We start from the raw sequence: 24749 nt of genomic DNA on the forward strand, positions 1-24749 counted from the left end.
TCTTCAAGCCAAACCCGAACGCTTTTGCGGGACAGTATAATTTTTCATTTTTTGAAGTAAACACTATAGGATTATAAAAGACCTGGGACACATTTGGGTGCACAAGGGGGAGTAGTAATGTAGCGCACAGAGCGCGCCAGTGGGTGTGGCCAAATTGCTCTTGCTGACATCATCACCCTGTCAGGGCTGGGCTCAGCCCTTCTTTCTCAAAGCTGGCCGCTCAGCTGTCGGCTAATTGCCAGCTCCTATTTCTCCACAGGTACTCACCTGTTGATGATATCCTGCTCGTCAGTCCTGCCTACTTAAGCCATCCAGCCCAGATGATCTTGGCCTTTGCCTTGGTCACATCTCTAGAGATGCTCTCCTGTGTTCCTGTTAAAGACTTGCTTGGCTGAAATTCCTTCTGGCTCCAGATCCTGCTTGCTGTTCTACTACGCTGCTCATCTCTGGCTCCCTGACGTTTTGGCTTGTCTGACTATCCATTCCAGTTCCTGAACTCTGGCTATGTTTTGACTACATTTATTCTGTTTACCTTTTTATTATTATTATGAAACAAGTGTGATTTAACTGTACTTCTGTCTCAGTCTGATTCATGGTTTCTGACACACCCCACCCTTCAGTAATGCCAAACCTGCCCTCAAACAGCCGCCCGCAGTGGCAAAACAGATTTGTGTATGACTATCTTGGTTACTTGGGGAGCCACAGCCTGGTCTGAATAACGTGTCTGGGTTTCAGGTGAATCCTTGACAGGTGGCAACCCTCCTCACCTCTCCGGTCTGTGTTTTATTAATAGAGATAAGAGTGATGTCATGTGACCTCCCAAAGTCCTCCTCACCTCTCCGGTCAGGTCTGTGTTTTATTAATAGAGATAAGAGTGTCATGTGACCTCCCAGAATCCTCCTCACCTCTCCGGTCAGCAGGTAGATGATCTCCAAGGTGAGGTCTAAGATGATCTCGGTCATGTGACCCCGGTCCTCCTCCATCCTCTGTGGATCGCTCAGCACCTTTTGTCGCCTACGGGTGCAGCTCACACCTTCTTATAAGGTTGACAACCTAGAAAATAATAAGAATAAATGAATGGATCTCTGTGGTGTCCAGGTTTATATCACATTTTGTGTCCCATACATACAAAACCACATTGCAATGATAATAAATACTCCCAGGCTGTGCAATATATAAAACACAAGCCATACAGAGCACACCCCCACTTCCTCACAGTCAGTCAGCTGCTATTCACTCTCCAGTCTCCCAACTCCAGGATTAGCTCTACCCACTTCCGCTTCCATGTGAAACTTCCGCTTGTGTTCCACCGCACTTCCGGGTTGTGCGTTCCATCTGCTGGGTGTACGTTTCATACGTCAATGTTGTTGTTCTGCGCTGCCATCTAGCGGGCAAGTTTTTAAACTGCACGTTGTTTCTCTATCGGGCTTCTAGCGAGGACTCGCTCGCCCTCTAGTGTCCATACGTGAGAACTGCAGGGGCTCATATACACATTGTCATAGAACACTAATGATACCATCTCCAGGTTTCTTCCCTTCATTTATTCCCATCCCAGATCTATGCCCATTAGATCTAATGGAGATTTTTTTTTTTATTGGACTTGTGTCTTTTTTGAACCTGACCAATCATGTAACTATGTAAATCCATAAAAGCACATTATACAGCACATTGCTCCTGTATACATCTCAAGCACTGAGCAGATATGTACTTAAAGGCGAAGTCCACTATTTACAGACAAATAATAAATTCAGATATATTTGGAGGAAAAAAAAATGGAATTTTTTTTTTTTTTTGCATCTGCGCCAGCAAAGTATTGAAAACTGCGATTAATGGATCATGGGGGGTACAATCTAGCGCGGGGGGGGGGGGGGGGAGGGGTGCCAAACCAACCCCCCCCCATCCCTTCTTGATATATGAGTATGTGTCAGCAAAGATCCCCTACAAAAAAAATGAGGTGAGCACTAATCTGCATGCCTTACCCCTAAGCATAACCCCCCCCCCACCAGAAAAATCACCCTCCTAGTACAAATCCTCTACACCTAATATTTCCCATCCTCCCTCCCCCCTCCTAGCACAAATCCTCCCCCCATCCCTCCCCCAACACAAATCCCAATAAATCCCTCCCCTTATCACAAATCTCCCCTCTCCTATCACAAATCTCCCCCCCATCCCTCCCCCCAACACAAATCCCAATAAATCCCCCCTCCTAGCACAAATCCCAATAAATCACCACTCCTAGCAAACGTACCCCCTAGCTTCCCCCTCCTAGAACAATACTTACCCCCTCTTGCCCTCCCCAAATTCCCCCTTACAACACACATTACCCTCCCCTTTTACCTCCTTGGAGCCCCCCCCCCCTCACATGATACCACAGTGCCCAGGACAGCCACCCCTGGGTATGATGCCAGGCTCCAGTAGACGCTTCCTCTAGATCATTTGTCTCCAAACTGTGGCACGGGGGCCAGATGAGGCCCTTTGCACACCTTTATTCGGCCCTTGGGGCACTATTCCTCCCTCTGATACCAATGATGGGGCACTATACTTCCCACTGATAGCAATGATGGGGCACTATTCCTCCCTCTGATACCAATGATGGGGCACTATACTTCCCACTGATAGCAATGATGGGGCACTTTTCATCCCACTGATATCAATGATGGGCACTATTCCTCCCACTCGTGCCAATGTTCGCCCCCCCTAACATCTGTAGGACAATAAACTGGCCCTTTGTTTACAAAGTTTGGACACCCCTGATCTAGATCTATGTCCATACAGAAGTACGGGAATTTCAGTTGGAGAGCTGGAGTGCTAATGGACTTTTTGTTAGTAGGGATGATTGGGGGGATTTGTGCTATGAAGGGCGATTGGGGGGGGGGGGTTGCTAGAAGTGATGATTAGGGGGATTTGCACGGGGGGAGTGTAATAGGATAGGGAATTTGTGTTATTAAGGGATATTTGGGGGGAGGACTTGCTAGTAGAGGTGCATTGGGGGGAGGATTTGTACTAGGATGGGGAATGTACTAGGATGGGGGATTGGGGAGGGGGAGGATGCTAGTAGGGATGATTTGGGGGATTTGTGCTGGAAGGGGGATTTGGGGGGCGGGACTTGTGCTAGTAGGGATGATTGGGGGGATTTGTGCTGGGTGAGGAGATTTGTACTAGGATGGGGGATTTGAGGGGGTGCTTATGCTAGTAGGGCTAATTGGGGGGATTTGTGCTCGGAGAGGGAATTTGTACTAGGATGGGGGATTTGGGGGGGGGGGCTTGCGCTAGTAGGGATGATTGGGGGATTTGTACTGAGAGGGGGAATTTGTACTAGGATGAGGAATTTGTACTAGGATGAGGAATTTTTTTTTTGGGGGGGGGGGGGACTTGTGCTAGTAGTGATTGGCGGGATTTGTACTAGGATTGGGGATTTGTGTTATGGATATTTGGGGGGGAGGACTTGTGCTAGTAGGGCTGATTGGGGTGATTTTTGCTAGGAGGGGGGATTTTTTACTAGGATGGGGGATTTGGGGGGGGGGGGGGACTTGTGCTAGTAGGGCTGATTGGGGTGATTTTTGCTAGGAGGGGGGATTTTTTACTAGGATGGGGGATTTGGGGGGGGGGGACTTGTGCTAGTAGGGCTGATTGGGGTGATTTTTGCTAGGAGGGGGGATTTTTTACTAGGATGGGGGATTTGGGGGGGGGACTTGTGCTAGTAGGGCTGATTGGGGGGATTTTTGCTAGGAGGGGCAATTTGTACTAGGATGGGGGATTTGGGGGGGATTACTTGTGCTAGTAGGGATGATTGTGGGGATCTGTGCTAGGAGGGGGGATTTGTACTAGGATGGGGGATTTGTGCTACTAGGAATGATTGAGGGGATTTTTGCTAGGAGGGGGAATTTGTACTAGGATGGGGGATTTGGGGGGGGGGCTTGTGCTAGTAGGGATGATTGGGGGGATTTGTGCTGGGAGGGGAGATTTGTACTAGGACGGGGGATTTGAGGGGGGGCTTGTGCTAATAGGGATGATTGGGGGGATTTGTGCTGGGGGGGTTTGTTCTAGGATGGGGGATTTGTGCTATTAGCGATGATTGGCGGGATTTGTACTAGGATGGGGGATTTGTGTTATGAAGGGATATTTGGGGGGGGGGCTTGTGCTAGTAGGGCTGATTGGAGGGATTTTTGCTAGGAGGGGGGATTTGTACTAGGATGGGGGATTTGGGGGGATTACTTGTGCTAGTAGGGATGATGGGGGGGACCTGTACTAGGAAGGGGGATATGTACTAGGATGGGGGATTTGGGGGGGACTTTTGATACTAGGAATGATTGGGTAGATTTGTTGCTAGGAGGGGGAATTTGTACTAGGATGGGGGGTGGGGGGGGGAATTTAGCTAGTAGGGATGATTGGGGGCATTTGTGCTTGGAGGGGGAATTTGTACTAGGATGGGGGATTGGGGGGGGGGGGGACGTGTGCTAGTAGCGATGATTGGCGGGATTTGTACTAGGATGGGGGATTTGGGGGGGTGACTTGTGCTAGTAGGGATGATTGGGGGGATTTGTGCTTGGAGGGGGAATTTGTACTAGGATGGGGGATTGGGGGGGGGGGGGACGTGTGCTAGTAGCGATGATTAGCGGGATTTGTACTAGGATGGGGGATTTTTGTTATGAAGGGATATTTGGGGAGGAGGGACTTGTGCTAGTAGGGCTGATTGGGGGGGGATTTTTGCTAGGAGGGGGAATTTGTACTAGGATGGGGGATTGGGGGGGGACTTGTGCTAGTAGGGATGATTGGGGGGGTTTTGCTATAAAGGGAGTTTTTTTGGGGGGGGGGGTTGTGTTAGGAGGGGAGATGTGGGTAGAAGGATTTATGCTCAGAGGGGAGATTTGAGGGATTTGTACTTTGAGGAGGATGGTGGGGCAAAGGTTTGCGCTGAATTGCCATTTGGCATCTTTGCCCCGGGCACTAGATGACCACCTTTTGAAAATATAACTGGCTAAGCTGTCGTTGGCCTCAGTAATATCTGAGTCGCTTATCTGGAACCAGCATGCTGCCAGTGAGGGAAGAGAAAACTCTATTCTTGCTCTTGAGTAGGGATGAGCCAAACACCCCCCGGTTCGGTTCGCACCAGAACTTTCAAACGGACCCCAAATTCGTACGAACTTTAGAACCCCATTGAAGTCTATGGGACTCGAACGTTCGAAATTAAAAGTGCTAATTTTAATGGCTAATATGCAAGATACTGTCCTAAAAAGGGTTTGGGGACCTGGCTCCTGCCCCAGGGGACATGGGTCAATGCCTAAAATGTTTTTAAAAATGGGCGTTTTGGCGGGAGCACTGATTTTAATGATGATTAAAGTGAAAAAAAAAGTGAAATATTCCTTTAAATATGGTGCCTGGGGGGTGTCTGTAGTATGCCTGTGAAGTGCCACGTGTTTCCCGTGTTTAGAACAGTCCCTGCACAAAATGACATTAAACGGAAATAACACCATTTAAAACTGCTTGCGGTTTTAATGTTATATCTGGTTCCTGCAATATGGTTGAAAATCATTCAGAAAAATGGCATGGGTAGCCCTCCCTGCCCATTACCAGCCTATATGGGTCTTGTACGCATATTAAGGGGAACCCCGTACCCATATTAAAAAAAGGAAATGCGTGTGGCCCCCAGGCCCTATATACTCAGAACAGCAGTATACAGGCGGTGCAAACAAGACAGGGACTGTGTAGGTTTGTTGTGTTAAGTTGAATCTGTTTGTAATTTTCAACTGGTACATTTTTAAAGTGTAGCTCCAGTCAAAAAAACTATTTTTAAGCTTTTTGGAAAACATAGGGAAGGGTTATCACCCCTGTATAATTTGTTTTGTCGTCCATCTTTTTTCATCTCACTTGCTGCTGTCTCCTTGCGTTTGCAAGTAGGAGATGTTTGTAAATTGGATGTTTGAAAGTAGGGGCCTGCCCTATATGCTCTGCAGAAATGGCGGAACAAGGTGTTGGTTTTGCCACAACATTGTAAGCCCTGAAAGTGACTCTTGGTGGGCGCTGGAGCGCCCTGCTGTGAACGATTATATCAAGAATTGTAATTACATGCCATTGTTGAACAGTGGTAGAAAAATTGACCTTTGGTGGTTGTGGTGCTGGTGCCACAACACTATAAGTCCTCACCGTTACTCTGGGTGGGCACAGGAAGGGGCCCTCCTGTGAAATATTATATCAAGAATTGTAATTAAACGCCCCTGTTAAACAGGGGCAGAAAAATTGGGCCTTAGGCACTGGTGCTGGTGCCACCACACTGCAACCTCTGCCATATACTCTAGTTTTATTGCAGGAATTAGCCCTGCTGCAAAGCATTGCATCAAAAATTGTACTTAAACGCCCCTGTTAAACAGGGGCAGAAAAATTGGGCCTTAGGCACTGGTGCTGGTGCCACCACACTGCAACCTCTGCCATATACTCTTGTTTGATTGCAGGAATTAGCCCTGCTGCAAAGCATTGCATCAAAAATTGTACTTAAACGCCCCTGTTAAACAGGGGCAGAAAAATTGGGCTGCTGGCATCAACCAGAACCAGAAATGTTCTTCCAACATATCAGCGGAGGAGGAAGAGGATAGACAATCAACATAACAGGACAGTCACTCAGCATCAGCATAGGCAGTCTTGAAGGGATGTGATATTTCAAAAAAAATTATTCGGTTACATCAGCTTCAGGTGCTTGGTAGCTGTGGGTGATCCAAGACTGATTCATCTTGATGAAGGTCAGTCGATCAACTGAGTCGGTGGACAGGCGCACCCTGTGATCGGTAACAAAGCCACCAGCAGCACTGAAGGTGCGTTCCGAAAGAACGCTGGATGCAGGACAGGCCAGTAGCTCAATTGCATACTGTGCAAGCTCTGGCCAGTGATCCATCCTCAAGACCCAGTAAGCCAGAGGATTTTCGGTGGGAAAGGTGTCCAAGTCTGACCTTGCCCCTAGGTATTCCTGCACCATGTAAATCAGACGCTGGCGATGGTTGCTGGAACCAATCATACCTTGGGGCTGCAGACTAAAAAATTGTCTGAAAGCATCAGTCAGACGGCCACCTTCTCCACCGCTCCTTCTGACCGATGCCTCAGCAACACGTTGTCCAGGACCAGGAGTTTGTAACCTCCCAGTCTCTGGGAATGCGTTGCACAGACCTTTCTGCAAGGCCTCCCGGAGATGTCTCATCCTTTGCTCCCTCTGCGATGGCAAGATAAGGTCGCCAACCTTACCCTTGTACCGTGGATCAAGGAGAGTGGCCAGCCAGTAATGGTCCCTCTCCTTGATCCGAAGAATACGAGGATCCTTCCGCAGGCTTTGCAGGATCAGGGAGGCCATGCAGCGTAGGTTAGCTGAGGCATTCGGTCCGGAGTCCTCTGGGTCACTAAGGACAACATGATCCGCAGCTACCTCCTCCCAGCCACGTACAAGTCCACATGTTTCTTGGGACTGTAAATCATCCCTACAAGACTGCTGCTGCTGATGATGCTGAGTGCCAGCCTCCACCTCCATGCTGACACAATCATCCTCCTCTTCCTCCTCCTCACCCTCTTCCTGTGTGATGGGTGGCACAGCAGGAACACTGTCTGGATAAAGGGGGCCTTGAGAGGCAAGGAAGTCCTCCTCTTCCTGCCTCTGTTCTGCCTCAAGTGCCCTGTCCATTATTCCACGCAGCGTATGCTCCAAGAGGTGGACAAGAGGTACAGTGTCACTGATGCATGCACTGTCACTGCTCACCATCCTTGTGGCCTCCTCAAACGGTGACAGGACAGTGCATGCACCCCTGATCATGCCCCACTGGCGTGGTGAGAAAAAACCAAGCTCCCCTGACCCTGTCCTGGTGCCGTAGTCGCACAGGTACTCATTGATGGCCCTCTGCTGCGTGTGCAGCCGCTGCAGCATGGCCAATGTTGAGTTCCATCTGGTGGGCATGTCACATATAAGGCGGTTCTTGGGCAGGTTCAACTCCTTTTGGAGCTCAGCCAGCCGAGCACAGGCATTAAATGATCGGCGGAAATGCACACAGACTCTCCTGGCCTGTTTCAGGACATCCTGTAAGCCGGGGTACCTGCCCAAGAACCGCTGCACCACCAGGTTAAGGACGTGAGCTACACAGGGCACATGGGTCAGTTGTCCCTGTCGGAGGGCGGAGAGGAGGTTGGTGCCATTGTCGCAAACCACCATTCCTGGCTTAAGCTGGCGTGGCGTCAACCACCTCTCGGCCTGCCCCTGCAGAGCTGACAAAACATCCGCCCCAGTGTGGCTCCTGTCCCCCAAACAAACCAGCGCAAGCACGGCATGGCATAGTTTTGCCTGCATACTTGCGTAGCCCCTGGAACGCCTATGGAGCACCGCTGGTTCTGAGGACAGAGCACTGGAAGAGGCCATGGAGGAAGAAGAAGAGGAGGGGGTGGAGGAAAGAGGTGTGTCACAACCAATAGTAGCATTTTGGAGGCGTGGTGGCGGAACAACCTCCAACACTACTGCACCTTGTCCTGCATCCTTCCCAGCTGCCAGAAGAGTGACCCAATGGGCCGTGAAAGACAGGTAACGTCCCTGTCCATGCCTGCTGGACCATGAGTCAGCGGTAATATGCACCTTACCGCTGACCGCTCTGTTCAGCGAGGCAAGGACATTGCCTTCCACATGCCGGTAAAGAGCCGGAATCGCCTTCCGTGAGAAAAAGTGGCGTTTGGGGACCTGCCACTGAGGAACCGCACATTGTACAAACTCACGGAAGGGGGCCGAGTCTACCAACTGAAAAGGCAGCAGTTGAAGTGCTAGCAATTTAGCCAAGCTAGCATTCAACCGCTGGGCATGTGGATGGCTGGGAGTGAACTTCTTTCGCCGGTCCAGCAGCTGGGGCAGGGACATTTGCCTGCTATAATCGGACGTGGGTGTACCGCTAGCAGAGTTCCCGGAAGCGCTTGGCTGCGACACACCTAATTCTACACCTTCATTCCTCTCAGAGCAGGTTTCAGAGAGGACTGAAGGTCTAGTGGGGTTGGAGATGCCAGCTGATGAGGAGCAAGGAGAGGTCCGCTTTGTTCTTTGGTGTGGGTCTTTGAGGTACGCTTGCCAACGAGCTGCATGGCAGGTCAACATATGTCTGGTCAAGCATGTGGTGCCCAAGCGGCTGATGTTTTGGCCACGTGAGATACGCTTGAGACATATGTTGCAAATAGCAGCGGTGCGATCTGATGCACTCGTCTCAAAAAAGGCCCACACCAAAGAACTTTTAGAATAACGCGCAGAGGCAGCGCTCTGCACAGGCGGAGCTCTGTGGTGTGATTCAGTCGGTGTGCTGCCCCTAAGCTGGCCCCCGGAGGGCATCCTGCCTCGTTGGACATGTGCCTCCTCCTCCTCCTCCTCCTTCCAGGCACCCACGTGGAGTCAGTGCCCTCATCATCCCCTCCCTCTTCATCGCTGTAGCAAACCTGGCAGTATGCTGCCGCTTGTGGAACATGACTGCCAGATTGCTGTCCTTCTTGAGCATCCCCTCTCTCTGCGCTCACGCTACTGCCTTCCTCTAGCTGAGTGTCATCATCAGAGCCCACAAAACACTGGGCATCCTCCTGGAGCATGTACCCAACACTGTGCTCAAAGAGTTCAGGAGACTCCTCAGGAGGACGTGGTGGGTCTAGGGAAGGAGTCACTGATGATGACATTGAGAGGAGGGAAGACGATGCGTTGGCAGCTACTTTGCTAGTACCCTGAGACTGCGTGAGAGAGGATGAGGAGGATGAAGAGGGCTTGGTCATCCACTCTACCAAGTCGTTGGCATGTTGCGATTCAACATGTCCAGCTGCCGAAAAGAAGGACAAGCGTGTCCCATGGCCACGTGCTGATGACAATGCACCGCGTCCACGACCAGCACTGTTGTCTCTAGACACAGAGCCTGCTTGCCCTCTTTTATCGGCTCGCGCCTGTCTGCCTCTCCTTGCTGGCCTTCCAGACATGGTAATGGCCTGAAGGGAGTTGGGTAAAAAAGCAGTTGGGTAGTGTATATTGTGCTAGAGGCACACAACACCCACTAACTCCTGCAGATGCCTTTATTATAGAACACCAGAGATAAAGGGGTATATACAGATGTATACTGTGCTGTGCTGGAGGCACACACAACTTCCAATAACTCCTGCAGATGGCAAGTGGGCTCAAATAGAGAACAGCTATGTAGGTGGATATAGCGGTATGTACTGGGTACAGAGCACGCAGACAGCACGCACTAGCTCCTAACACTACTGACTGCAAGCTCTATTATAAAAGATAGATCACTAGCTATATAGGTGAGGTGAATATAGCGGTGTATAGTGCGGTCAGGGCACAGACAATAACCACTACACAACAGCAAGATCGAAAATCGGCCGAAAACGATCGGTGTGTACTGTGTTGAAGGTACACAGAACACCCACTGCTTCAGATGCCAACACACTACACAAGGCCGCCGCGCTGGCGGCCATATATAGTGTGGGGCGTGCACTACACAGCCTGAGCTATGATTGGCCACAGGCATCCTGCCTGTGGCCAATCATGGCTCTCCTCGCTGCTGGCGCTGCGATTGGCCAAGCATGCAGGGTCACAGTGCATGCTTGGCCAATCATGAGCCAGAAATGCACTGCGCCATCGCAGTGCATTGTTGGCCGTGAGCGCCACACGAATTTGGCACGAACGGACCAAAATGTTTGGACTTCGCCGAACGGACGAACAGCCAATGTTCATATCGAACGTATGTTCGACTCGAACACGAAGCTCATCCCTACTCTTGAGTTGACTTTTTGATGTAAAGCCAGGGAACTAGCATTTTCCAAAAGGCAGCCTCCCCTCACCCGTTATGGTGGCTGCTTTGGAGAGCGGTGTTTCCTTCAAATATGTAGACTCTAGCTGGGGTTTTTTTTTTTTTTTTTTTGTAAAATCTTTATTTTCACATATACAGTTCAAAGCGGTAAGACAATGCAAACATTCCAGGTATGAATTTCCGGGATTATCTATAATACAACATTTCCAGAGGCCAACAATCCAGATGTGAGGATTTCTCTAACAGATTTACAGAATGAATTGCTGGATCTATCAAGGGGACTGTTAGCCCGCCCGTCGGAATGTCCGACCAACAAAGTTTGAGAGCTGGATATCAAAATTTTCCGCCAAAATGATCCGATCGGACTTTGTCTGATCGTTTGTAGAGAATTCCGACGGACAAAGTGCCATGCATGCTCAGGTCAAATTCCTAGACCAAAGCTATTGGCTACTAGCCTGAACGTAGTCCCGTCGTAACGAAATAACGTCATCACGTTACGAACGATCGGATTTTCCGACAACTTTGTCCGACCGTGTGTATGCAACACCAGTTTCGGACAAAATCCGTCGGACAAAATCCGACGGATTTTGTTGTCGGATTGTCCGACCGTGTGTACAAGGGCTGAGAGGAAAGGAGGGGTAGGCTAGGGTGGAGGGAAAAGGGCATCAGAGAAGGGGGTACAGAAAATACAGAGATAGTATCTAGCTATGTTTTTAACCACTTCAATACCGGGCACTTAAACACCTTCCTGCCCAGACCAATTTTCAGCTTTCAGCGCTGTCGCACTTTGAATGACAACTGCGCGGTCGTGCTACACTGTACCCAAATGAAATTTGTATCATTTTTTTCCCACAAATAGAGCTTTCTTTTGGTGGTATTTGATCACCTCTACGGTTTTTATTTTTTGCTAAACAAATAAAAAAATACCGAAAATTTTGAAAAAACATTTTTTTTTGTTTCAGTTTCAAAACTTTGTAAATAAGTAAGTTTTCTCCTTCACTGATGGGCACTGATGGGGCTACACTGATAAGGCGGCACTGATGGGCACCAATGAGGTGGCACCAATGAAGTGGCACTGATGAGGTGGCATTGATGGACACTGATATGTGGCACTGATATGTGGCACTGATATGTGGCACTTATAGGCGGCACTGATAGGTGGCACTGATGGGCGGCACTGATGGGCGGCACTGATGGGCGGCACTGATGGGCAACACGGATGGGCACTGATAGGTAGCACAAATTGGCATGAATAGGCGGTACGGATGGGTATGGATAGGCAGTACAGATGGGCATGGATAGGCGGTACAGATGGGCACGGATGGGCACTGATAGGTGGCACAGATGGGCACTGATAGGCGGCACGGATGGGCACTGATAGGCGGCATTGTATTGTTTTATACTGTACTAATGGATGCCAATCAGTGCCAAACAATAATGCATGCCAATCAGTGATGCCCATTGTGGGCACTGATTTGCATCCATTGTGGGCACTGACTGGAATCCCTGGTGGTCTAGGGTGGCATATCTTGTGCTGGGCATCGCTGGTGGTCCAGTGTGGGCATCCTCGGGGGGGCTATGCTGATAATCAATCAGCACAGATCCCCCCCTGTCAGAGGAGCAGCCGATCGGCTCTCCTCTACTCGCGTCTGACAGACGCGAGTGAGGAAAAGCTGATCACCGGCTCTTCCTATTTACACTGTGATCAGCCATGATTGGACACGGCTGATCACGTGGTAAAGAGTCTCCGTCGGAGACTCTTTACCAAGATCATAGTTGCGGGGTGTCAGACTGACACCCCGCAACAGCGATCGCCGCGATGCGTGCCCGCGGGGCGTGCCCGCGGGGCGTGCAGCGGCTCAAAATCCTGATCACGTCATATGACGTCTGGTCAGGATTTTGAAACCACTTTGCCGCCGTGCTTTTGTTATAGGGCGGGCGGCAAGTGGTTAAAGTGGAACTTTAGGAATGGTACAGGCTATGCCAAGGAAGGCCAGATTAGGGAGAGAGGAAAAAAGATACACTGTAAAGCTTCTGTCAGCCTTCCTCTGAAGCGGAGTCAAGACATACAATCAAGGCTGGAAATGTACACATTTTAATCGCTTTACCGCCCCCTTAGCAGATTTATTGTTACAGGACGGCCGCTCTGTGCAAAATCACATCCATAAAGACATGGATGAGCGAGTTTGGGGTGGAGGAACTTGACTGGCCTGTACAGTCCTGATAGAACACCTTTGTGATGAATTAGAGTGGAGACTGTGAACCAGCCCTTCTCATTCAACATCAGAGCCTGACCTCACAAATGCGCTTCTGGAAGAATGGTCAAACACTCCCATAGACACACTCCTAAACCTTGTGGACGGCCTTCCCAGAAGAGTTGAAGCTGTTATAGCTGCAAAGGGCGGGCCAACTCAATATTGGACCCTACGGACTAAGACTGGGTTGCCATTAAAGTTCATGTGCGTGTAAAGGCTGGTGTCCCAATACTTTTGGAAATATAGTTTATATCTTTGAGGGTCAAGTAGACTTGGCTCAGATGGTATAAACCACAATAAAAAGTATCAAATAGAAAATATATATACAGTGGTGTGAAAAAGTGTTTGCCCCCTTCTTCATTTCCTGTTCCTTTGCATGTTTGTCACACTTAAGTGTTTCGGAACATCAAACCAATTTAAACAATAGTCAAGGACAACACAAGTAAACACAAAATGCAATTTGTACATGAAGGTGTTTATTATTAAAGGTGAAAAAAAATCCAAACCATCATGGCCCTGTGTGAAAAAGTGATTGCCCCCTAAACCTAATAACTGGTTGGGCCACCCTTAGCAGCAACAACTGCAACCAAGCGTTTGCGATAACGTGCAATGAGGCTTTTACAGCGTCCTGGAGGAATTTTGGCCCACTTATCTTTGCAGAATTGTCCTAATTCAGTTACATGAGAGGGTTTTCGAGCATGAACGGCCTTTTTAAGGTCATACCACAACATCTCAATAGGATTCAGGTCAGGACTTTGGCTAGGCCACTCCAAAGTCTTCATTTTGTTTTTCTTCAGCCATTCGTGGTGGACTTGCTGGTGTGTTTAGGATCATTGTCCTGCTGCAGAACCCAAGTTCGTTTCAGCTTGAGTACACGAACAGATGGTCGGACATTCTCCTTCAGGATCTCTTGGTAGACAGCAGAATTCATAGTTCCTTTTATCACGGCAAGTCATCCAGGTCCTGAAGCAGCAAAACAGCCCCAGACCATCACACTACCACCACCATATTTTACTGTTGGTATAATGTTCTTTTTATGAAATGCAGTGTTCCTTCTACGCCAGATATACTTGGACACACACCTTCCAAAGAGTTCCACTTTTGTCTCATCGGTCCACAGAATGTTGTCCCAAAAGTCTTGGGGGATCATCAAGATGTGTTGTGGAGAAATTGAGACGAGCTTTGATGTTCTTTTTGCTCAGCAGTGGTTTTCTCCTTGGAACTCTGCAATGCAGGCCATTTTTGCCCAGTCTTTTCCTGATGGTGGAGGCATGAACGCTGACCTTAACTGAGGCAAGTGAGGCCTGCAGTTCCTTGGACGTTGTTGTGGGGTCTTTTGTGACCTCTTGGATGAGTCGTCGCTGCGCTCTTGGGGTAATTTTGGGCGGCCGGCCACTCCTGGGAAGGTTCACCACTGTTCCATGTCTTCGCCATTTGTGGATAATGGCTCTCACTGTGGTTCGCTGGATTCCCAAAGCTTTGGAAATGGCTTTATAACCCTTTCCAGACTGATAGATCTCAATTACTTTCTTTCTCAATTGTTCCTGAATTTCTTTGGGTCTCGGCATGATGTGTAGCTTTTAAGGATCTTCTAGTGGACCTTACTGTGTCAAGCAGCTCCTATTTAAGTGATGCCTTGATTGTGAACAGGTGTGGCAATAATCAGGCCTGGGTGTGGCTAGAGAAATTGAACTCAGGTGTGGACAACCACAGTTATAGTATGTTTTAACAAGGGGGGCAATCACTTTTTCACACAGGGCCATGATGGTTTGGATTTTTTTTCACCTTTAATAATAAACACCTTCATTTACAAATTGCATTTTGTGTTTACTTGCGTTGTCCTTGACTATTGTTTAAATTGGTTTGATGTTCCGAAACACTTAAGTGTGACAAACATGCAAAGGAACAGGAAATGAGGAAGGGGGCAAACACTTTTTCACACCACTGTATATATATATATATATATATATATATATATATATATATATATATAAATGCTGCAGTGCTTCCAATTATGCTGCTTGTTGGCAAGTATGCTAATTGGGAAGTGAATTCTCTGACGAGTGGACCTTCTGGTGTTGAGTGAGGTAGGAACGGCGTGTGAAGGACTTCCCACAGTCCGGACAAGCATAAGGCCGTTCTCCAGTGTGGGTTCGTTTATGGGTGTTGAGTCCCGTCTTTGTAGTAAAGGATTTCCCACACTCCGAACACCTATATGGTTTTTCCCCAGTGTGTGTCCTCCGGTGGGCCGCCAGTGCTCCACGTTGGTTAAAGCACTTGCCGCACTCGGAGCAAGAGTATGGCCGTTCCCCCGTGTGGATCCGTTGGTGGATGACCAGCGCCGAGTTCAAGTGGAAGGATTTTCCACACCAGGAACACAAATATGGCTTCTCCACCAGATGGCTTCTCTGGTGAACAGTCAGTTCTCCTTTACAGGGAAAACACTTCCCACACTCGGAGCATGAAAAAGGCCGCTCCCCATTATCGGTCACCTTGTGCAGGATCAGCTCTGATTCATAGAGGAAGGATTTGCCGCATTCCAAACACGAATAGGAGTGGTCAACAGGGTGTATTTTCTTGTGAGTTTGAAGACCCAAGTTGTTGGAGAAGCTCTTCCCGCATTCGGAGCAGGCAAAGGGCTTCTCCCCAGAATGACGTTTTTGGTGGCTCCTTCTGGAAAAACAATTGTGAGCGATCTGGTGCTTTTTTAGACCAAACTTCTGGTTGAAGCCCCTCCCGCATTCCGAGCATACGTAGGGCTTTTCCCCCGTGTGACTCCGGAGGTGGATAACGAGGCTGCTTTTCCAGATGAAATTCTTCCCACAAGTAGGACACGAGTACGGCCTTTCCTTGGAGTGACACCGCAAGTGGATCTTAAGCGTCGATCTCTCCATAAAACACTTCCCGCACTCCTTGCATGAAAACGGCTTCTCCTTGGAGTGGGTCCGCGAGTGGCTCTTAAGGTTCCACCTCTCCGTAAAACACTTCCCACACTCCTTGCATGAAAATGGCTTTTCCCCGGTGTGAATCTTTTGGTGCCTTTTAAGCTTTGACCTCACCCGAAAAGTCATCTCACACTCGGGGCACGAGTACAGTTTCGGACTTGTAAGGACTGGCTGATGCTTCTCCAGCTTCTCTGCTTGGCCTAAAATTGCTCCACCTCCCAAACGGGGCAGAGAACGGGGCCCTTTGTACTTCAACTGGTGTTGAAGGACCTCGTAGCTGCTGGTGAGGGTGTTTTTGCAGCCATCATTACTGTAGGTTTTTGTCTCCGATGGTGGTTTCGTTGGACAGGCTGGGTGAGCATTTATTTCACTTGGATCTCTGTGGACTTCAACAGAGATCTCATTTTCTTCCATTGCTGTCCGGTCTCCATCCCAAAACCATGTAGAATCAAGTTGTATATTTTGTTTTAAAATGTCACCTTTGACCTCTGGAAGAGATCTTTCTTTACACAAAGACATGCGTTCTGCTTCCAGATTAATCTTCTTTTTAATAGGAGCAAACCTTGTAGGTCTCTCAACAACTGGGATATTTCCATGGTGAGAAGATTCCTCCTTAATTTTAGGTGTTGGGTTCTGAGTTCTAAAAGTCCAACATTCTCCATCCACAAGATCTTCTTTGTACTCCGATTCTTCTTTTCCAGTGACTGTTGTGTTCTCAGGTTCTGTATCAACGTCCTCATCAAACAGACTTTGCTCCTCAACAGAGTTCGATTCCTTCTTTATGGCACGGCCAGGTTGTACCATCTCGAGTCCTTCAGATAAATCTGTTGAATAGAAATACATTTGGGTTACTGGTTTGCTCAGTGTTTTGTTATTGGTAGAGGTGCTATGATTTGCCTATTTGATTGTACATTGTTTAAATGCTGGTTTCCATTTTTTCTGCATCTAACGGGTCTTTCTATTAACTCAATGGGGCAAGGGGCAAAAACTAAGGCCACCCATTGACTTTAGAGGGAAAGGAGTGTGTATTTTGTGTGTTATATATACAATATATATATATATATATATATATATATATATATATATACACATATATATAATATACAGTATACACCATATTCTCAAAAGTATTGGGACGCCTGCCTTTACACACACACATGGGGGGGGGGGGGGGCACAAGCAAAAAATGAAACAAACCAGACATGGGACGGGCTATGCCTCATAGGGCCAGTCTATATATTTTTTTTTTGTTTTCTAGTGCCTCAGAAGAAGTATAACCCAGTTTTTTTTAACCACTTCAGCCCCGGACCATTTTGCTGGCCAAAGAACAGACCACTTTTTGCGATTCGGCACTCCGTAGTTTTAACTGACAATTGCACGTTCGTGCGACGTGGCTCCCAAACAAAATTGACGTCCTTTTTTTCCCAAAAATAGAGTTTTCTTTTGGTGGTATTTGATCACCCCTGCGGTTTTTATTTTTTGCGCTATATACAAAAATAGAGCGACGATTTTGAAAAAAACACATTATTTTTTACTTTTTGCTATAATAAATATCCCCAAAAATATATAAAAAAAAAACATTTTTTTCCCTCAGTTTAGGCCGATACGTATTCTTCTACATATTTCTGGTAAAAAAAATCGCAATAAGAGATTATTGATTGGTTTGCGCAAAAGTTATAGCGTTTACAAAATAGGGGATAGTTTTATGGCATTTTTTTTTTTTTACTAGTAATGGTGGCGATCAGCGATTTTTAGTGTGACTGCGACATTATGGCGGACACATCGGACATTTTTGACACATTTTTTGGGACCATCGTCATTTATACAGCAATCACTGCTATACAAATTCAGTGATTCCTGTGTAAATGACACTGGCAGTGAAGGGGTTAACCAGTGGGTGGCAGTGTAGGGGTTAAGTGTTCCTAGGGGTGTGTTACTAACTGTTGGGGGCTGGGCTTTCTTTTAGTGAACACTGATCTCTGTTTACAACGGCATCTCCCAGTTCAGCCGCCCCGTGAGACTATTGCGGGTATGCCCGCGGCGATCGAGTCCACGGGACCCGCGACCGCACTCACGAGGGTCCCGACCGGCACGCGAGCGCACCGCCGGCGGTGCGGCAGGGTGGCAAATTTAAAGGGACATACAGGTAAGCCCATTTGCCTGCCCGTGCCATTCTGCTGGCGTACATCAGCGTGCACTGGTTGGGAAGTGGTTAAGAATGCTGTCCCTCGATGGATAATAGAGAAAAATAAATGACAGCATACCTGGTGATGTGAGGGGCGGCTGATTCTCCATCATGACGTCCTTGTAGAGATCCTTGTGTCCTTCTAAATACTCCCACTCCTCCATGGAGAAATAGGTAGTGACATCCTGACACCTTATAGGAACCTGACACACACAATGATACAGTCACCATCCAGACACATCCCTTGTCTGTTACTGGATAATGTCCCAGAATTCCCGGCACCGCTCACCTCTCCTGTCAGCAACTCCATCATCTTCTGGGTGACTTCCAGGATCTTCTTGTCATCGCTTCTTCTTGCTGTCAGGGAGTGGGATGGAGGATCATTGTGCTTCTTCGTCATGGGTCCATAGTCCTAAATAATGAGATAACAAGCATTGCATATACATAACTTTCATCTCTCCAGTTTGTGTTTTATTAATAGAGATGGCATGGAGGTGTTGAGCTGTCAAGATTTGACCTCCCAGAATCCTCCTCACCTCTCCGGTCAGGTCTGTTTTATTAATAGAGATAAGAATGATGTCATGTGACCTCCCAGAATCCTCCTCACCTCTCCGGTCAGCAGGTAGATGATCTCCAGGGTGAGCCGTAATATCCTCTCAGTAATCTGGGTCCAGTCATTCCCATCCATCTTCAGTGGTGGTTTCCTCTAAATCTCGCTCTTTCCCACCTTCGTAAACCTTCAAAACTGAACAGACCTCATATCTGATGGGGATAACAAAGTGTATAGTAACTTATGACATAATGAAATATATTATACTTCAGTAATGTAATAATAAAAAAGGCAAAGCTATCAAAACATACACAAATACTATATATATATATATATATATATATATATATATATATATATATATAATTAGTATTACCTTCTGCCTTCCAAAAGAAACCAAACAGCTTCCAAATTCCAAGTTATCTCCACCCACTTCCTGTTTTGTAATTTGACATCCTGTTTTTTTTTTTGCGTTCCAGGCTTCCTGGTTTTGCGTTCCACTCCTCTGACTACCGGTGTATCCACGTGTATGTGGTATTGTGTTCCCAATTGCGCAGTTAGCAAAGTTTGCCTCTAGATGGGAGTGCTGAGCAATAATGTTGAAACATAGAGGCTATGTAGAACTCTAAAACCCAGATAACTAGGTAGAAGCTGTCTTCTTTTAGATATAATAGGAAAACCAACACCCTGACAGCTATTTAAATGGTCATGTTGTCATGGCCCATTGCACCAGCTTCATCCTGCTATTGTGACAGAATCAGAAATTGGACCTGGGAATTCAGATTTTGGGACCTGTAAACACTGAACTCAGAATTCAGAATATGGAACCCTGAACTTGGTACTCGGAATTCAGCACTTGGGTGTCCGAATTTGTAACATGGTACTCAGAACACGCAAGCCAGGAGTTGGATCTTGGAATTCGGAACTTAAAACACTGAACTCGAAACAGAACTTTGATCTCAGAATTTGGAACATGATACTTGGAACACGCAAGCCAGGACTCAGAATTCAGAGCTCCTTTAATTGAACTTAAAACCACGGGAACTTGGACCTAAGAATTTGGAACTGGGTACTCCGAACGCACAAGCCAGGACTTGGATCTAAAAATTTGGAACTCGGATCACTGAATTTGAAACTTGGATCTCAGAATTTGGAACATGGTACTAAGAAAACTGAAGCCAGGACTTGGATCTTGGAATTTGTAAGTCGGATTACTGAACTCGAAACACAGAACTTGGATCTCAATTTAAAATATTGTACTCAGAACACGCAAATCAGGACTTGGATCTTGGAATTTGGAACTTGGATTATTTGAAATATGGTACTCAGAACACGCAAACCAGGACTTGGATTTTGTAATTAAGAACTAAGAACACTGAACTCTAAGCCCTTGTACACACGGTCGGAGAATCCGTCGGAATGCGTCTTATCGGACCGTGTTGTCGGATAATCCGACTGTGTGTGGTATGCATCGGACTGATTCCGTCGGAATATCCGTCGGACCCAATTTTCCAACATGTTGGAAATATTTTCCGACCAACTGGTTCGATTGGACATACTCCGATCATGTGTAGAGAATTTTGATCAGACCAAGTGCCACGCATGCTCAGATCAAATTCCTACATCAAAGCTATTGGCTACTAGTCCCATCGTAACGAAATTATGTCATCCCGTTCTGAATGATCAGATTTTTGACAACTTAGTCCGACCGTGTGTATGCAACAGTTTCGGACAAGATCCGACAGGCAAAATCCGAAGGATTTGGTTGGCAGAATGTCCGACTGTGTGTACAGGGGCTAAAAGCAGAACTTGGATCTCCAAATTTGGAACATGCTACTCAGATCACGCAAACCAGAACTTGGTTCTCAGAATTTGGAACATGATATTTGGAACACGCAAGCCGGGACTCGAATTTGGAGCTCGGATCACTGAACTTAAAACACGGAACTTGGACCTCAGAATTTGGAACATGGTACTCCAAACACACAAGCCAGGACTTGGATCTTGGAATTTGGAACCCGGATTACTGAACTCGAAACACAGAACTTGGATCTCAGAATCTGAAATATGGTACTCAGAACACGCAAACCAGGACATGGATGTCGTAATTAAGAACTCAGAACACTGATCTCGAAACGTGGAACTTGGATCTCCAAATTTGGAACACGGATCTATGAACTCAAAACAGAACTTGGATCTTAGAATTTGGAATGTGGTAATGAGCACACGCAAATCAGGACTTGGATCTTGGAATTTGGAGTTCAGATCACCGAACTCAAAACACAGAACTTGGATCTCAGAATTTGGAAAATTGAATTTGGAGCTTGGAGTTTGTAACTCAGAAGACAGAACTCAGAATTCGGAATTTGGATCTAAGAACACTGAACTTGGAATTAAGATATGGAAATTTTGGAACTTGGAACATGGAAGTTAGAACATGGACCTCGGAAACTCAGATTTTGGAGCACTGATCTTAGAATTTAGAACATGGAATTTGGAATTTGGAACTCGGAACACAGATCTCAAATCCCAGATCACGGAAATCGGAACAGGAAACTCGGAATACAAATTTATAATATCTCAGAACACCAAACTTGAAAACTGGAACTCTGAAATTGTCTTTTTTCTACCTTCTTCTTGCCCCGGTAGGTCTTATTTCTGTGTGGCTTTCACGTGGTCTTGCATTGTACAGTAGACGGGCAAGAGCCCGCCTACATTCTGGGCACATCAGAGAGCAGACAAGTGCCCTCCCCTGCTGGGAGAGCAATGAATTCAATAAGTACTTCACCTTAATCATCACCACCTAGGAAAAAAAGAGCATTTATCCATTACAGTTTGGTGGGAGCCCCACTGCAAGGTGAATTTTTAAGGATTGTTCGATTTCAGCTTTTAGGCCACTGGAGCAGTCTGTAAGCCTTCCATTGCATCAGCCTCAATTACTAGGGCTATGGAGGTATGGTCTGACAATGTAGGGGAAGCCTTGAAGTCAGATAGACCGGTCACAGGTAACTCCCACCGTGCATAAAATGAAGGTCTTGTCAGATTTCTTAGCATTTCATCTATAATTATGCTTCTAGCTGTCACCACTATAAGGGCTTTGTGGCGCTCATGCCCATTGATGGTAAGATGCTCTTTGGTATCCCTTAAGATAAAGTCGTAGAATTCGTTTTCCTAATCTCTACTTACCTCTGGCAACAGGGTTCATCAGAAGAATGGATTATTCATAGTCCCAGCCAATGCAGGGACAAGGTCATCTACAGCCCAGGGCGAACATACCAAACTGAGCCCCCCAAGATGTATAAGCATTTTGTGTCTGCAAACTCCCCCCCCCCCAAAAAAAATCTAGTACTATTTTGAACGCTTACCATATACAATTCCCCCTCCTCCCAGTACAAATATGCCCCCTTGCTGAAATCCCTCCCCCAGCACAGGGTCAATAAAAGGACAATCAGCTTTTACCAGGAGCGTTGACGTCATCTGCTGGGTGGAGTGAAGCGCATATGCTCTCTCAGCATTTAAGGTAATGTTTCTGCCCTTTATACCTTGTTTCAGAGATCATTGACTTCTCACTGTTGGATTAAGACCTTTGTCCAGGGAATCTTTAATGTAGCTCCCCCTATTCATGTCTCCTTGGGATACGAATGTGGTCTTCTCTGTGCTTCTTTCCACCCTCACTCCCAGGTGGTCTTACTTGTAGGCATTACCTCTGCAAGGCCAACTGGTGGCCTTATCCTGTAAGGAACGTTTCTAGTTTTGCATAGGGGCGAGGTGGTGTTTGAAAACCACGACTACCTTTCTTGCCTTTATTTCATGCCTCTGGCTCCAGTTCACCATACGGAACTTGTCCTCCATTGTCTGGATTTAGTTTGAGTCTATCTCTCACCTACAGCTTCCGTCAGAATAACTGATTCCTTTTTGTCATCCTGGATGGTCCCAATGAGGGTTGGGACCATCCAGGATGAATCCAGGAACCAGCTTCTCGTTCTACCATCTCTAGGTGGCTAAAAAAACAAACTATCATCCAAGCTTATGGTCTCAAGGATCTGTGAAGGGCTTGGGCTTTTCGGCAGGAGGCAGTTGTTTTTCAGATGTGCAAGGCTGCCACTTGGTTCTTCTGTTGACATGTTCTCTAAGTTCTACTGAGTGGACCTGGTAGCCTCATCTGATGCCAACATTGTGTATAATTTCCTTCAGAAGGCTCGTTAAACTGTAAGCAGTCCTCAGGTCTCTTCATGGCCGTTTTAAAATGTAACCAAACATGATAAAAAAACTCTCAATAAATGGTGTATTACACGCTGTTCATACCCACGCCTGGTTGATCCTGCTGCTCTCTATCTCCCCCTCCTCTCCATGTCCTCAATTCAGCTAGGGATTTTGCAGAGCAGTGTTGGCAACTTTGCACATGCTCAGTTTTTACAGTGAGTTTCTATGCTGAGCATTTCCTCCCTATCACATCTGAGCAGCCCCATGTGACTATAGAGTCACATACGTGGGTGTATAGTATACACAGTGGTGTCAGCCCCCTCCCTCGCTCCTCCTCCTCCATGCCCACTAACCAGCTAAACACAATGGGGGATATTACATGTAGATTGATGGAGGCTTCACCTCCCTCTTATTCTAAGACACAGGTTGGGGGGGGGGGCGTGACTGACAGAAATCCGCCCACACCATGTTAGTGTTAAAAAATAATAAAGATTTGATTTAAAATATAAATTTTCATGCCAATTTAAACCAGTTTATTGATCTTAATTATTTAATTTTACTCTGTAATCCAAAGGCTGTTGTTTTTTAACATGTAACCAGCAGCAGAGGATTAGAAGTTCCTCCTGTTTACGTTTCCCTGCAAACAGGCTGGGAGAGAGTTTTTAAATCAGTATTTTGTGCTAGAAAATTACTTGTAGCCTCCAAACATTATATATATATATATATATATATATATATATATATATATATATTTTTAGCAGAGACCCTAGGGAATAAAAAGGCGATCATTGCAATTTTTTTATGTCACACTGTATTTGCGCAGTGGTTTTTTAACACAATATATTTGGAAAAAATAAACTTTAATGATTTAAAAGGAAAACAAAACACAATGTATACACCATTGTTTTTTTTAAATATGAAAAAGATTTTATGCCGAGTAAATAGATACCTAACATGTCAGGCTTTTAAGTGGTTACAATTCCACCTTCTCTACTTTCTCCTTTTCTCTATACATTAAGGCAGTCGTTTTCAATTTCAGTCCTCGAGTAACCCCAATGTTTTCAGGTTTTCATTTATCTTGTACAGGTGCTTTAAATCGGAGTCAATGGCTTGATATTTTGGACAGCTAATTTATCTAAGAGAAATTCCCAAAACATGGCCTGTTGGGGGTTCTTGTGGACCGAGCTGGAGGACCACTGCATTAGGGGATGTGGTATTTAGACATGTGCATTTTCGTTTAGTTCTGAATTAGTTTTTAACGAATTTTGACAAATTTGTTAATTTCTGAATTTTTAAATTTCTCAATGTTCGAATTTCCAAATGTTCGAATTTCCGAATGTTTGAAAATTTTAAATTTCAGAAATTTGAAAATTCAGAAATTTGAAAAATCTAAAAAAAAACGAAAAATTCAGATATTCGAAATTCAAAATTCTGGAAATTGGACATTTTGGAAATTTGAAAATTCAAAAATTTTTGACAAATTCTTTCATTTCTTAAAGCGGGAGTTCACCGGGAGTTCCGCTGTTTTTTTTTTTTTTTAAAAGCCAGCAGCTACAAATACTGCAGCTGCTGACTTTTAAAATAATGACACTTACCCGCCCAGCGCGCCCGCGATGTCGGCACCCGAAGCCGATCTCTCGATCGTCTCTCGGGTGCTGCCGCTGCCATCTTGGGTATGGGAATCAGGAAGTGGAGCCTTTCGGCTTCATTTTCCGGTTCCCTACTGCGCATGCGCGAGCCGCGCTGCGCAATAAGGATGGTCCCGCTGCCTCTGGGATCCGTGTGTTTCCCAGCAGGCAGCGGGGGACTTTCAGAAAG

At 46.6% G+C, this 24749-nt stretch overlaps 4 protein-coding genes across 6 annotated transcripts in view; 2 read left to right on the forward strand and 2 right to left on the reverse strand.

Annotated features, from left to right (window-relative positions):
- Positions 1 to 1271, reverse strand: part of LOC143956405 (uncharacterized) — a 28360-nt gene extending 27089 nt beyond the window's left edge. Inside the window, exon 1 of the mRNA XM_077466618.1 lies at positions 906 to 1271. Coding sequence (XP_077322744.1) covers positions 906 to 983 — 78 coding nt within the window. The 5' untranslated portion in view covers positions 984 to 1271. The remainder of the gene's footprint in view (positions 1 to 905) is intronic.
- The window catches only part of LOC143956257 (uncharacterized), a 167414-nt gene that overhangs the window by 86665 nt on the left and 56000 nt on the right, over positions 1 to 24749 (forward strand). The gene's annotated exons all lie outside the window — the stretch shown is intronic.
- LOC143956229 (uncharacterized) overlaps positions 1 to 24749 on the forward strand; it is a 146715-nt gene that overhangs the window by 51937 nt on the left and 70029 nt on the right. The gene's annotated exons all lie outside the window — the stretch shown is intronic.
- LOC143956223 (uncharacterized) lies at positions 15029 to 19966 on the reverse strand. Its single transcript, XM_077466398.1, has 5 exons — positions 19105 to 19966; positions 18786 to 18940; positions 18468 to 18590; positions 18258 to 18381; positions 15029 to 16817 (listed from the first exon to the last, which is right to left on the reverse strand). The coding sequence occupies exons 2-5, from the start codon at positions 18864 to 18866 to the stop codon at positions 15085 to 15087; spliced, it is 2061 nt and encodes a 686-aa protein (XP_077322524.1). The 5' UTR covers positions 18867 to 18940; positions 19105 to 19966; the 3' UTR covers positions 15029 to 15084.

This window comes from Lithobates pipiens, unplaced genomic scaffold (assembly GCF_037356315.1).
Source record: "Lithobates pipiens isolate NorthernLeopardFrog02 unplaced genomic scaffold, aLitPip1_a1.2 Scaffold_35, whole genome shotgun sequence".
In the NCBI taxonomy this organism is placed as follows: domain Eukaryota; kingdom Metazoa; phylum Chordata; class Amphibia; order Anura; family Ranidae; genus Lithobates; species Lithobates pipiens.